The sequence below is a fragment of the Metarhizium brunneum genome, chromosome 5 (genome assembly GCF_013426205.1).
Source record: "Metarhizium brunneum chromosome 5, complete sequence".
Lineage (NCBI taxonomy): Eukaryota > Fungi > Ascomycota > Sordariomycetes > Hypocreales > Clavicipitaceae > Metarhizium > Metarhizium brunneum.
In genome coordinates, this window is record NC_089426.1 from 1,374,628 (window position 1) to 1,388,710 (window position 14,083).

Genomic DNA, 14,083 nt, shown 5'->3' on the forward strand with positions numbered 1-14,083 from the left:
CCCTGCCGAGCAGTAATAATGATATTGAACAGTATCTGGCCACAAGGCCGCCTCTCTTGTGCATGACAGCTGCCGAAAAGGTGGCACGCCGACATATCCAAATCTCCCTCCCCCTTTGGAGAAAGCCACACTGCCGTTCTTGACATGGGATATGCTTTTCGCCGGTTACGCTTCCCACGGGGCACCCCCTTGCCAACTGAATTGGTGGATGAGGATGCGACAACAACCCTACCCTTGGAAGTTGAGGCATTTCGGTTTGTGTTGATTCAGTGACCTTCCTTGCCTGGCTGTTTTACTACTGGACTCTGGGTATACGTGTATTGTATTTTTGACTCATGGAGCCTCTATACAGCTAGGCTTTGGGCAGACTGACGATAGCCTTTGGCGCCAGTACGAGGAACAGTAGGAGGTACTCGCCGACTTCCGAGGTAAATGAGTCCATCGTGTACGATCTCCTGGACTTTCGAGTGTTGCTTTTATCACTGCTGTGTCGAGATGCTGCTCACGGATTTTCAGTAGAAGAGCTAGCAAGCAGCACTCACTGTAAGGCGAAGTCGCACACCCTTGTCGAAAAGAGTACTATGTGAGGTCTGGTAGTACTGTACTCCAGATGTGCAGTCTGTAAAACAGGGGCTTCAAAATGACAGAGCCAGTCAGTAACGAAGCGGGCGCAAGTCGCAGTTGACAGCCAGAGACAAGTTACAACCCAGACATTCTCACATCAGACAAACTCAAAACAAAGTCCCGAGTACAAGCTCCCTGACGGCAGGGCTGCAAATTGGACAAGATCGAGTCAGAAAACAGTCTGCCAATCCGACAGGATCCCACGTTCTAGATCCCCAAAGATCGGCACTTCATGTTTCACTTGTCCACTTTCTGTCAGGCCACAAACACATGGCTTGCATTGGTAGGATCGACAGCCACCACTTTAATGTCCCGTTCAATGATGGGATAGGAAAGTGTGAGCTCTTGATGGGTTTTACCATGGTCACCTTTCAATTACCATGGACGTACTCTGTATCTTGAAACACCTGGGTCCGATTTTGCGCTTCCACAAAGAAGCAAATGGCGACTGTGTCCAGACCAGCCTGTGGCTTGTAGAACCGGGCGCCCCTCTTGGTGCTTGATTGATTTGATTGATTGCCTGATAACGGGCGGCAATTGACTCGACTCTACCACCAGTTGACCTTTGAGGAGCGGTGCTTCTCCGTCTGTTCCAGACTGAGTCTCGACCCGGGACCGCGCTCAAGCTCGTGCTCTTATGCGCCAGCGAGAATGGCAGACGGTTGCTTCTCGGCTTGTTGCCGAGCACACATGCAGTATTGTTTTATTCATCTATCAGAATCTGGCTGCCCTTGCCCTTGCCCATTCACACTCACACGCCCCTCCTCCGTCGACCTGGTGGTTTTTGCTCGCCATGGGTCATGGTCCAGACTCCGGGCCTCTTGCCCACGGACAATTTGTGTAGGGCTATCGGAGCCGATTCCGGAGCGCTCGGAAGAATTGGGCACATCACCGGCCTGCTCTGTGTCTAATTAATCGTTGTTGCCCAGGATGCCAAGATGCTTTGCGTTTTGTGGCAGGACAGCCAAGGTGTCGAGGGAGTCACCAGGGCCGCGCTGCATGCGCATGGCGCCATTCTGGGCCTCTCGTGAGCGCTCGCTTCACAAAAGACTGCCTTGACTGGTCTTGAAGCCAGCTGGTGAAGAAGAAATGACGGCGTGCGACAATGTCTGACGCTTTGCGCCGTTTTTGTTGCACGCACAGGACGCAGCGCAACGTGCTGTGACGCGCAAACCATCTCGAACACTAGGCATTATGGACCTCGCAGGTGACATTGATTTCCCTGGCTACCTGCATGGTTCGATTCCAAACTCGCTCGTCCTCGCCAAAGGCTGGCGGCGCTGGAGGGATATCGAATAAGCCTGCGCCACGGCTTGCGACGCCCAGCATCGCCGTCTCTCCACGGACAGTCGCGGACTTTTTGCAGCTTGCGGCTGTTTTGTTATGCCAAGGCTAGATTTGACTTTCATTTGGCTGTGCCGTCTATTATACTGTGTCTTACTTGCTGTAGCTTCGGGACAATATGACGAGGCCACCGAACCCCGAACCAGAACCCGCACTCCCAGCGCCTATTGTACCGCAGCCAACGGCGCCGGGCGCGATTGAATACCGTGTGTCTTGTACTCCGTGCATCGGAACTAGTATGTAACTTATTTACTGATATGCAGGGTTGCAGCCACCCAATAAATGGCTGCCTGACGTTCATGCATGGCGTGTAAGCGCAGCCACACGTGACAAGGCACGGTGGCCATGCGAGTATAATTCGAGGTGCGCACGTCTCCTTGTGTGGCCATGTGTAAAAGGTTATACTGGACGTGTCGACATGAATGTCTCTGGGAAGGGGGGCAGGGGGCTTGGGTCTCGTCGGGTCTCGCGGTCTGGATGCCGTGTTGAGTGTTGAGTGTTTGTGAAATAATTTGTGTGTTAGTATTGCCATGTCCCGGCACCGCATCTCCTGCGTCCACCACGGCGGCAGGGTCCATTTAATTTTTCGGGGTTTCATTGAATAGGCGTGTGGGAAAGTTTGTTACGGAGGATTTACTTCAGCCATCAGTCGCCAGTGTTTCTGTGATGGAGTCGTCTTTTTCGCGGAATTCTAAGTTGAGGCTCTCGGCGAGGTCTGGACGCGCCGAGAACCTGGCAGGCCGGGGTCGACGACTGCGCACGCGCCAAGGGTGAGGCTTGGGCGGATGGAAGAAGCGCAGAGACATAACGGCGAGTACGGAGTACGGCCAAGAAGTGGGTGGTAAGATTGTCTGATGCGTTGGCCTGGATGCATCACGCGTGGGCTCTCGGGAGAGGGCGTACGTCGGACGGCCACGTCGCCTCCCGGGAACATGACTGGTCTGGCATCAGATGGCCTCGAGGGACCAGAGAGCCTGATGGGAAGTCCCTAGGCGCCAACTCGCTTGCTGGAACGGTGAGTCTCGGAAGCAAAAGGTATTGATGTATATTCAGCATAGGCCTGAGTGCAGGCAAGGACCTATCTGCTCTGACTGCTACAATGGCCCCGAGACGACACAGGCAGCACTTCCCGCCCTGTTGGTTGACAGCACCGCTCGGCGACGCTTCTCAAAGCCGCTCCCAGTCCTGGTGAACATAGGCCGTGTTGTATGCGTTCCAGTCAAAGACCCTCGTGCCGCCGGCCTCGTCGTCCTCCATGTCGACCAGCGCGTCGAGGCACGGGCGACAGCTCTTCAGGCACGTCCCCCCGCCGACGACGTCCTCGGCAAACAGGCGCAGCTGCGTGGGAAACGTCGCGTCCTGGTAGTAGTCGACGACCATGGCCTGTGTGAGCTGCCGCCGGAGCGAGTGGAACTGGAAGTCGGCCATGCCCATGTCCCGGCACTGCAGGAGCGTCTCCTGCGTCCACCACGGCGGCAGCAGGCCCCTTTGCCACGCGACCCGGAGGAAGGACTGGACAAAGTCGCCCTGCGAGTCGGCGCCCCCGCTGTAGATGGTGCCCGGCCTCGTCTGGCCCTCGAAGAGGAACGCGTCGTGGAGGCGGAGGCGGTACGAGTCGATGAGGAGGCGGAACGTGTCCTCCCTGGGGCGGTCGCGGATCCACGTCCTTTCGAGCATGGCCGTGAAGGGCCGCTGGATGGGCTGCAGGAGGCCCTGCCGCGGCGAGAAGGCGGCGAGCGACGGCCGGAGGAGCGGGTCGAAGGCGACGCCCGGGTTGTTGGGGAAGGCGAAGCAGTCGTTGACATGCGGGTGTAGGCCGCCGGTGAGCTCGCATTGGCAGCGGAGGCAGGTCTTTGTGAAGCAGGTGTCGCAGCGGGTGAGCTTGGGACCGGGCCACCACTTCTTGCACTTGTCGCACTGGGCCATGTCTGTGGCTGCGGCCGCGGCGGGAGTGTCCATGGGAGCTTGTGACGCTGGGTGATGAGGGAGTGATGCCGGCGTTGCTTGTCGAGGGAAGTGTTTGTGAAGGGGGTTTTGGGCGTTGATGGAGGTTTCGACGTTGATAGAGGTTTTGGCGTTGATGGAGGTTTGGTGTGTGACTGGTGGTTTGGCCGTGGTTTCTGGCTGAACAGGGGGTGAACGCTTTCTGAGCTACTTGTGAATCGGTGAATGGAACTTGGTGAGATGACGGACATGCGGCAGCTCAAGGCTGTCTGTTTGTGAGTGGAAGAAAGGGATGGCGTAAGAGAAGTGTAATGGAGTCATTCGTAGATATCAAACCGAGGCTGCGTATGAGATGGAGTTGCATAATAGATGTCTAGATCAAACCTTTTGTACTGAACTGTCTAGTCTGTGGACAGGTGCCAACAGTGTTACACTCGGTTAGATATACAGAGTCACTGTGAGGATTATTCCCCGCCGGCTTAGTGAATATGAACGGATTGTGATTTATCTTCGAGCATTCTGATAGACACGACAGTTAGCCTGCGCCCGTGCCTCGACAGTATTTGCCTAGCTCCTCGTCAACAAAGATACTCGACATAAGTAATACGTTGCTTCCCAACTGTAAACGTAGACAGCCTGGCTATCAGGTACGAAACCTGAGAAAGATATTCGTCCAGTTTGTTACGCTTGCGTTATACTTTTCTTTCACGGCTTCCAAATACCTGAAACTTCTCAAAAAAGGAGACAATACTAGCAGCAAACTCCTCCTCATTCGTCTCAATCGCAAAATGCCCAGCATCCAGCAGCTTCACCTCGAGCTTCTCCACATCCCTCCTGAACGCCTCAGCGCCAGGAGGAACAAAAATGACATCGTTCTTGCCCCAAATAGCCAAAACCGGAACCTTGGAGGTGCGCAAGTACTCCTGGAACTTGGGATACAGCGCCACGTTGCTGCGGTAGTCGTAAAACAGATCCAGCTGCACGTCCTTGTTGCCCACGCGGTCCATCAGCGCCTGGTCGAGCGCGTACGCCTCCGGCTGCACCTTGCCGGCGTTGGGAGAGCCATGCGTGTACTGCCACTTGGTCGCGTCCGACTCCAGGAGGCCCCTGAGGGCGTTTCTGTCCTCGTCGGCACCAGAGGCCCAGTACTTGCGCACGGGGGCCCAGAACTCGGCGCCGAGCCCCTCGTCGTAGGCGTTTCCGTTCTGGCTGATGATGGCGACGACCTTTTCGGGGTTTTTGAGGGCCAGGCGCAGGCCGGTGGGGGCGCCGTAGTCGAATATGTAGATGGCGTACTTTTGGAGAGACAGGGCCGAGGCGAAGGCGTCGATTGTGGTGCCGAGATTGTCGAAGCTGTGGGTGTAGTTGTCGGGGACTGTGGTGAAGCCGAAGCCGGGCAGATCTGGGGCGAGCACGCGGTATCCCTGGGCGGCGAGGAGAGGCATCAAGTTGCGGAATTGGTGAGACGAGGATGGGAAGCCGTGGAGGAGGAGGACGGTGGGTGCGTCTGCGCTGCTTGGGCCGGCTTTTCTGTAGAAGACTTGGGCGCCGTTGGCTTCGACGAAGGCGGTGGATGTGTTTGCCGACATTGCTGGTAATGTGGTGTTGATGGAGTTGGGTGATAAGATATCTTGTTCAGGGTGTTAATATTGTTGTTGGGCTGGTTTTGTTAGTTTGTGCTGATTCTGAAAAACTGTTGTTGCTGCCGATGGTTAAATCATCTTGTTTCAAAGGGCACGGCTTATAAGTAAACAACGGACGCCACGGAATGGGAGCAAATCATGTCATTTGTAATATTGAATAGGGTTTGTGATGGCTGATCTATTAGAAAGCTACGCATCTCGGCGTTTCGTGATGCCTAGCACTTGAGAAGGCTTGACACAATGAGGAATCTGGAAGGTCGAACGGCGTTTGACATTCGAAGGTGAAGGTGTGTGGAATCAACGGCGGGAATAGTTTCAAAGGTGTGTTCAATGATGCTTTATTCCCGGCACGGTGATTGACAAGAGAAGGATTTGTCACGGCGAAACGTTGTGATTGGGTCATAAAAAGATTCAACATGCTGCCCCTCTGGCTGAATAATAATAAGAACAGCCAATTACGTGATTGGCTAGTTAGCTCGGAAGTCCGTGGGTGTGCTATCATGCTTCTTAGATATTAATAAGCGCCCGACCTACCAATAAGCAGGAAAGCTTCCGTAGCTCAGTTGGTTAGAGCTTCGTACTAATAAACGTTAGTGATGCGGAGGCCGCAGGTTCAAGCCCTGCCGGGAGCAAAGATCGTTCCACGATGCTTTCTAGCTATTCTTTTTGAATTTTTGCATTGGAGGAATAATGCCATTATGACTTTTTCTTTTCTGTTCCATTCCCCTAAGTGCCATTTTTTTTATCTTGTAAAGCGTTCTTAGCCCTTAGCCCATTCAATATACGGCCCTGGGACAGTGGTTCTTGAGGCCTCGCAACCCTCGCAGCACAAACCCACCAGGTGACCGTTTCAACCGCCGCCCGCCAACTTCTTTCTACCCCACGCGTTTACAGCTTTGGGTTCAAACTTGGGGCTTCCCCGCACAAACAAGCATGACAACTACGATGACAACCATCATGCCCTGCACAAGCTCCTCTATTGGGCAAGGATCAACAACTTGCATCATTGTTAAATATCCGACGGGATGTCAAATGTGTCACTGAGCCAGTGACCCCCACGAGATGTGTCAAATGATGGAGGAATCAGGATCGGACCAAAGAATGGGCGGTTCCTGTCACGTCGCTGTCGAAACTCTTAAAGCTGGGCATTGGTAAAGCACTTGTATATTTTGCAATAACTAGAGTCAAACCCACCATGGTTGGGATACATCGCACCGCCCAGCTTCTTGCTTTCGCCATCGTTCTTCCCCGTCTCTCACACCAGAAATGCACCGACGACGAAGACTGCAGCCTCAACGGTGTCTGCGGCCGTGACACCGCCTGCCGTTGCGATGACGGCTGGATCGGAGACGATTGCGGTATTCTCGACGTCCGCCCAGCCAAACTAGACAATGGCTATAACCAGACAGCCAAAGGGACATCATCCTGGTGCAACAGCATCGTGAAAGACCCCCTGGAACGAAACCTACACCACCTCTTTGTATCCGAGTTCAGCCACGGCTGCGGCCTCGACTACTGGGCACCGTATAGTCGCATCATCAGAGCAGAATCTCGTTCTGGTCCCGCCGGACCGTACGAGTTCGCCGCCCAAGTCCAGGGCACCTTTGCGCACAACCCGACGGTCGTGTACAGCCCTGCCGACAGAGAATGGTTAATGTACCACATTGGCTGTCCGACAGACGTTGCCGATACATGCCAAAGCAAGCACTTCTCATGCGGAGCTGGAAACACGAATAACGGCGAGAGCGGCATCGCTGTCATGTCCAGCCGCGACCTGAGGAGCTGGACGCCCAAAGGCCAGATCTTGAAAGGAAACAACGGCAGAGGCTGGGACGCAGACGTCACAAACCCCTCCGCCTTCCCGCTCTTCTCCAAGACAAGCTATGGAATTCACGGCCGGTTTGATGACGACACCCCGGCAGTGCTGTTGGCCTACCGTGGCTGTCCGTACAATTGCTCTGGCGAAGAGCTCATCAATGTTGCGATATCGGAAACCGGCTACGCTGGCCCCTACGAGAAGGTCCAGCAGGATCCCGTCTTCCCCAATGGCAACGAAGACCCGTTTGTCTGGCGCGACAAGAGAGGCAACTATCATATGCTGCTGCATTCGCTTGAGCCAGAGGGCGGGTTCGGAGACGGACCAAAGGTTGGCCGACATGCCTGGGCGCGTGATTACAAGGGGCCGTGGACTTTTGGCAGCCGAACTTTGGCATTTAGTACCGATGTTAGCTACGTCGACGGGTCTGTTATTACCTTTTATAGGAGGGAGCGGCCACAGCTGTATTTCTCCGAGGACGGGACGATGACGCCCCTGTTTCTGGGGACGGGGGTGCAGCCAAGGGATAGTCCGATGAGCTATTCGGTTATTGTGCCTGTTGGCGATGCGGGTGTCCATGCACAGGGGCCATGAGGATGAGGAGACTTTTGCGACGAGGTTGAAGGAAAGTACGGCTAATTGTGGTGTTTTGACTAATGACAATAACTCCGCCCGCTGATACGGAACCAGTCAGTGATTTTGATACGGTGTTGTTTCTGGGCCTTTATATAGGTGTAAAAGGTTTCTAGTACTGGATTATCTCAACTTGGCTAAAAAGATAACCAAGTATTATTTTCTGCTAATTTATCTTGTCTTTTTATTGTACTTTTGCCCTCAGAATTAAATTATTAAATATGGCTTAATTTTTATGCGCGGCTATAGAAAGTAGAGGTAACAGGGCCCTTGCACCCCGGGCAGGTAGAAGATGGATGATCCCGAGTATAGGAATAAGTGGTACAGTGAACTGCACGGCTTGCCTTAGGATGATGCCGGCAAGTCTACTGAAAGTAGGAGACTCTGGGGTTTATGACTCTGCCGAGTTTTTGCTAGGCGTATTCTAGACGATGCTATTTATATCATTAAATTATTAATAAAAAAAATATAAAAAAAAGGCTAGTTAATCACCAGGACCCACTAGTAACACAATTAATAGTCGTACCTAGCTAATTAAACAGTAACACACAATTCAAAAAACACTGCGTACACGCATCGCGATGCGTCAAATCCACTAGCTCAAGAGATGGAGCTAGTCAATAAAAAGTAGCTCTGTGTCATAGTTTTCCCCCTCATTGCGGAGGGGCTATTTATATCATGATTTCATATTTATGATGGCTTAAGGATAAACAGGGAGGAATAATAACGATGCTTTTTATTTGGGAAAGGGATCAACGGACTTGTGATGCCTATTTCTAGACTTACTCCTTAGTATAGCCATATGGTAAGTACAATCAATACTTATGCTCTTCGCAGGTGATGTCCCTAATGGACTAGACTCTGCCAAAGTTCGCTAACATGAGATAAAGTCACCACGACCTACACCAAGGCCTCAACTAGGTCTCGAGCCCTTGTGTAATTATCGCCAGGTTCAGGGTATTACAACGTGACCTCCGCGTAACAGCCCACAGATGACGATATACAAGGCGCGAAAGGCCAACAACCAAGGAAAAAGTCGCATCAAAAAAAAAAAAAATCGACAAACCGGCAGAGTGGTGGTTGTGGTGCAGCTCACTGAGCTGTGGGCTCAGTGCTGTTTATGGAGACTCGTGGTGGTGCGGTATTATGTCCATCGTCAAGTGACGACTCAAGTCTCACTCACCTCCACAACCCAACTCATCACACTCATCGCCATCGTTCGTGCGCTCACCCAACATTGAGCAAACCTGCCTCCGTTTCACGTACATTTAAAAAAAAAAAGAAATCCCACCACCACAATACAATGTCAAAAAGCGACACGGAACCTAGCGCCTTCCAAACTTGGTGCCAGGCCTCACCACACGCCTCTCACCAAACCCTGAGACAAACCCTCATCCCAGCTCTCCTCGACGCCATCGCCAAGGTCGGCCAGGCCCTCCGCACCGCCCACCACGTCTCGCTCGCCGGCACCGCCAACGCCTTCGGCGACGACCAGCTCAACGTCGACGTCGCAGCCGAGGCCATCATCCGCGCCGCCCTCGCCGCGTGCCCGTCCGTCGCCACGGCCAGCAGCGAGGAGGACCCCGTCGAGCGCCGCGTCCACGACGACGAGCAAGCATGCTACACGGTGGCCTTTGACCCGCTGGACGGCAGCTCCATCATCGCGCCCAACTGGAGCGTCGGGACCATCATCGGCATCTGGGAGGGCCGCTCGGCGCTCTCGCAGCGCCCGTCGCAGAAGCAAGTCGCCGCGATACTGGGCGTGTACGGGCCGCGCACCACGGCCGTCGTGGCGATACGCACGCCCGGCGCCGAGCCGGCGTGCTTCGAGATGGGACTCTCGGACGCCGGCGCGCAGGGCCACGACGTGGTGCGGCCCGCGGTGCGCCTGGCCTCGCCGCCCTTTGCGACGCGGTACTTCGCGCCGGCCAACCTGCGCGCCGCCGCCGACGACGACGGCTACATGAGGCTGGTGGCGCACTTCATCCGGAGCAGGTACACCCTGCGGTACAGCGGCGGGCTGGTCCCGGACGTGGTGCACGCCCTGGTCAAGGGCCACGGCGTCTACGTGTCGCCCGTCACGGCGCGGAGCGGAGCGAAGCTGCGGAAGCTGTACGAGCTCTTCCCCGTTGCGCTGGTCGTCGAGTGCGCGGGGGGCAGGGCCGTCGATCCTGTGAACGGGCGCGACGTCCTCGCCGAGGGTGTGGCCGAGTGCGACCTGCGCGGCGGGCTGATCTGCGGCACGGCCGAGGATGTCGAGCACGCGAAGCGCGAGCTGGGGCTGTCTTGATTTACACAATTTGTTTTATTACGCTGAGAGTTTTATGACGTGGCGTCTATACATGTGGCCAACCGTGGTCGGGAAGCAATCTATAAACCAAAACCCAAGGCAGCATCTCTCCGCCTTTCCTGTTGCAAAGCGCTCTCTGTACTTCTTTTCCTCACAGACCCTCAATGCCGCGCCGTCTAATAGTTCCACTGCGCGCACCAGTTGCGCATGAGATCCGTCGTGACGGGGCCCAGGTTGGCCGCCGTCTTGCTGTGCCTCACCGTCCGCGCCGTCTCCAGATACACATGGTCGGCCTGTCCGGCCTTGATGGCCGCCGCAATCCCGCGATACGTGTCCAGCAGCTTGACGCCGGGGTTCCTGTCGATGCTCGACGTGTCGGAGGCGCTCGCCTCCAGCGCCGCCAGCCACTCCTCCATGCTGACGAGCTCCCGGATGCGCCCGCCAAAGAAGTCCTTGATGGCGGCGGCCAGGTCCGCCCACGCGGCCGTCTTGGGGTTCACGCAGTGGAAGTAGCCACTGATGTCGGCCACGTCGCGGCGCTGCGTGACGCCGGCGACGTCGAGGATGAGGCCGGCGACGTCCTCGACGGGCATCCAGTCCACCACGTCCTGCGGGCCGAGCTCCCTCGGCAGGACCCCCAGGAAGACGGAGCTCGCGACCAGGCTGGGCAGGAACTCCTGCGGGTTCCATTTGCCCTCGCGGCCGTGGGGGCCGGCGATTTGCCCGACGCGGATGGTGGCGCAGGGCACGCCCGACGTCTCGGCCGCGGCGTCGAGGACCAGGCTGCCCGCGAGCTTGGACAGCCCGTAGCCCATCTGGGCCAGGGACGGGTCGGCGAGGCGCCGCTCCGGCACCGGCTCCGCGGCCGTCCAGTTGCCAATCGTGGCGATGCTGGAGAGGAACACGACGGGGAGCTGCTTCGCCGCCGCCGCCGACAGGTCGATGAGGTTTCGGACGCCGCGGACGTAGGGCTCGAACGAGGCCACGCTGATGTTGAAGTTGACCGGCCAGGCGTTGTGGATGATGCGGTCGGCCGCGGCGGCGAGGCTGTTGTATTTCGCCGCGCCCAGCCCGAGATCCGGCTGCGAGAGGTCCGAGCCGAGAAACTCGACCTTGGAGAAGTCGGTGGCCAGGCCTCTGCCTGCGCTGACCCCGGGCTGTCGACCCTTGCCGCCGTCTGCGCCGCGGTTCAGGCACACGACCGTCTTGACGTTGCGCGACTTGCAGAGAATGTCGAGCATGTACGCGCCCAGGGATCCCGTCGAGCCCGTCAGGATGACCGCCTGCCCGTCCTCCAGGGGCTTTGGCTTGTCGCCCCGGCGGGCCGGCAGGTCGGCCGTGTACTTGGACACCAGGTCTTGCAGGATGGAGATTTCCTTGTCGCCCTGCGCGTCTTGATCGGAACCATCCGCGCTCGTGGCCGAGTATATGTACTTTGCCAGCTGCTCCGGCGTGGGGTTGGCGTATATGACGCGCGGCGCGACAACGGCATTGTCCACCTCGGCGCCCGCGGCTGCGAGGCCGGCCCTCAGGAGCTTGGAGAAGCTGAGGACCTGCAGGGAGTCGATGCCCGCGCTGAAGAAGTCGGTGTCCGGTTCGACGCCCTTGACGCCCAGTCGACCGGTGAGGAGCTCCAGCACAGAGTGCAGGACGGCGTCGACACTGCCCAGGTCGATGGCTTGCGCATTTTCCGCGTCGACCGCGTCGGCCTTTTTGTAAATCTCGTCGATCTTGTCCTTGTACTTGCGGACCGCCTGCTGTCTCTGCACCGTCCCCTTGCCAGCGCGTGGGAAGGGCATGTCCGGGTCGGATAGCGCCACCAGCTGTTTGGATATGCGCCCGTGGGCGACCGTCTCCTTGTTCAGCGCCTCGACCAAGGGCCACACCGACTCGATAATGGCGTGCGCTTCCTCGTCAGTCTTGGGGGGCGTCGTGGGCTCCAGTATCAGCGCGGGCTGGAACCTGTCCTGTCCGACGACCAGGGCGCCCTTGACCGCGGCGTGTCCGACGAGGCCGTCTTCGATGGTGACGGGGTTGAGCTTCTCGCCGTTTGAAAAGACGATGATGTTGTCCGCTCGTCCGTGGTACATCCAGTGGTCCTTGAGAGTGGGATGGGCCTTGAACAGGTCTCCCGTAGACCACTCCGTGAGATCGGGGAACGTGTAGAACAAGGGCTGGTCGAGCGGCTCCTTGGGATCCTTGCGACGAATCAAGAGCTCGTAGATGCCGTTCTCAGCGTCACGCACTCGCCAGTCAGCGCCCATCACCTCGCTGTTGAAGATGAAGTACTGCCACAGCTTGGGATTGGGCTGGAAGTAGATGGCATACGGAGTGAGCCTGCCAGCACGGTTAGCCAAGATGTGCGGGAATGGGCTTCAACGGAAGAGGCGGCATACTCGGTCGAGGAGATGGTGTTGGTTAGAGTAACGCGTTGCTCTACGAGAAAATCACCGGCTGTCTTGGAGAGATTTCCTTTGCGGCGGCAGTCAGCTATTTTTGTCCTTTTTTGTCATCGGCGCACCAGTCAGGCGTCTTCTTACCTCCACCGAACGCTACAAGTTTCATCCTCTTCAACTCCTCCACGCCGTCGGGCATCAAGCTCAACTCCTCGACAATAGAGGGCGGCAAGAAGGCCGCGTCGGCTCCGGAGCACTGCAGACACTTGACGGTCAAGTCTGGCGTGAGCGGCTGGTCCAGCAGCGGCAGAGCAGCCGGCACCCCAGAGTATATCCCCAGGCCCAGCATGCCGAAAAAAAGTCCCGCCGCGTGAAACATTGGCATTGGTACAAAGACTTTGCTTACGGAGGACTCGATGACCTTCCATTGGAACTGGGTGCCCACGTACTCGGGCAGACCCCGGAAGGCGTCTACCATGGCAAAGCCGCCCTGCTTGACGACAATGGGCTTTGGGAGACCGGTAGAGCCGCTCGTGTGCAGAGCGACCAAGGGGTCCCGGCGGGCCTCTTCAAAGGTCTTGGTGTAGGGGAACGGCGACGACGGAGAGGCTTGGAGCCACTCTTTCAGGGGCGGAACGCTCCATGACTTCATCTTGCGCTCGCAGAGCCAGGTTCGTACAGTGAGATGGAACGACTCGGCGTACCACACGTGGTTGCAGTTTGTTCTCTCGAATAGCGATAGCTGGCCCTCGATGCTGTTTCGGGGAGAGACAAAGAGCGCCTTGCAGCCGGCCTTGATGGTGGCCAGGACTAGGATGCCGTAGCGGACGTCGTTGGGCCCGACGTAGGCAAGGGTCGGGAACTCGTCGGTGCTGTCCTTCTTGACAGTCTCGGCGATGATGTACGCGACATGGTTGATGGCATTGGCGAATTCCTTGAAGGTTACTGGGACCCAGCCATCTTCGGGTTTGTTCGTCTTGGGCTGGAAGTGGAATGGGCGAGAGGGTTCAGAAGCAGCGATTTCATCCACGACATGGGTTAACAGGCGAGGGGCATGTGTTTTCGACTTTGTATCGATGCCGTTGGTGCCGTTGGTAGCAGCCATCGGGATATAGTATCTCTATCGAATAGTGTCGGGTGGTTGGCTATATGGAGTGATGTTTCGTCGTCACTGATAAGTGCTGATAATGAGGTGAATTCTGGTTTTGCTTGGTATTATGGCTCAAAGGTGAGTTGTAGAGGCTTATTGCGAGACTTGTCTGGTTTATATAGTTTACTCAAGAGCCAATATTTTACTCTGATAACCTCCAACGACCGGCAATAATCGGTTCAACGATGGCATTTCACCTCCAAGCCTGTCAAAGGCCGCTTAACACCGTCTCGAAACGCACTT

The 14,083-nt window shown here is 56.4% G+C and overlaps 6 protein-coding genes and 1 non-coding gene across 7 annotated transcripts; 3 read left to right on the forward strand and 4 right to left on the reverse strand.

The window, feature by feature from the left end:
* Positions 1-1,809: 1,809 nt before the first annotated feature.
* Positions 1,810-1,953, reverse strand: G6M90_00g085050 (uncharacterized protein; the record flags this gene model as incomplete). Its single annotated transcript, XM_066131265.1, has 1 exon — positions 1,810-1,953. The coding sequence occupies one exon, from the start codon at positions 1,951-1,953 to the stop codon at positions 1,810-1,812; it is 144 nt and encodes a 47-aa protein (XP_065987383.1).
* Positions 1,954-3,135: 1,182 nt separating this feature from the next.
* G6M90_00g085060 (uncharacterized protein) lies at positions 3,136-3,927 on the reverse strand (the record flags this gene model as incomplete). Its single annotated transcript, XM_014685578.1, has 1 exon — positions 3,136-3,927. The coding sequence occupies one exon, from the start codon at positions 3,925-3,927 to the stop codon at positions 3,136-3,138; it is 792 nt and encodes a 263-aa protein (XP_014541064.1).
* Positions 3,928-4,604: 677 nt separating this feature from the next.
* On the reverse strand, positions 4,605-5,501 carry G6M90_00g085070 (uncharacterized protein; the record flags this gene model as incomplete). Its single annotated transcript, XM_014685579.1, has 1 exon — positions 4,605-5,501. One exon carries the CDS (start codon positions 5,499-5,501, stop codon positions 4,605-4,607), a length of 897 nt encoding a protein of 298 aa, XP_014541065.1.
* A 602-nt stretch (positions 5,502-6,103) lies between these two features.
* On the forward strand, positions 6,104-6,187 carry G6M90_tRNA00000095. Its single transcript has one exon. It is a non-coding gene; the product is annotated as a tRNA-Ile (tRNA).
* A 563-nt stretch (positions 6,188-6,750) lies between these two features.
* G6M90_00g085080 (uncharacterized protein) lies at positions 6,751-7,965 on the forward strand (the record flags this gene model as incomplete). The annotated part of the gene is made up of 1 exon (XM_014685580.1): positions 6,751-7,965. One exon carries the CDS (start codon positions 6,751-6,753, stop codon positions 7,963-7,965), a length of 1,215 nt encoding a protein of 404 aa, XP_014541066.1.
* A 1,342-nt stretch (positions 7,966-9,307) lies between these two features.
* Positions 9,308-10,294, forward strand: SHB17 (Sedoheptulose-1,7-bisphosphatase; the record flags this gene model as incomplete). The annotated part of the gene is made up of 1 exon (XM_014685581.1): positions 9,308-10,294. The coding sequence occupies one exon, from the start codon at positions 9,308-9,310 to the stop codon at positions 10,292-10,294; it is 987 nt and encodes a 328-aa protein (XP_014541067.1).
* A 176-nt stretch (positions 10,295-10,470) lies between these two features.
* FUB8_2 (Non-canonical non-ribosomal peptide synthetase FUB8) lies at positions 10,471-13,795 on the reverse strand (the record flags this gene model as incomplete). The annotated part of the gene is made up of 3 exons (XM_014685582.1): positions 10,471-12,631; positions 12,691-12,766; positions 12,835-13,795. 3 exons carry the CDS (start codon positions 13,793-13,795, stop codon positions 10,471-10,473), a joined length of 3,198 nt encoding a protein of 1,065 aa, XP_014541068.1.
* Between the last annotated feature and the right edge of the window lie 288 nt (positions 13,796-14,083).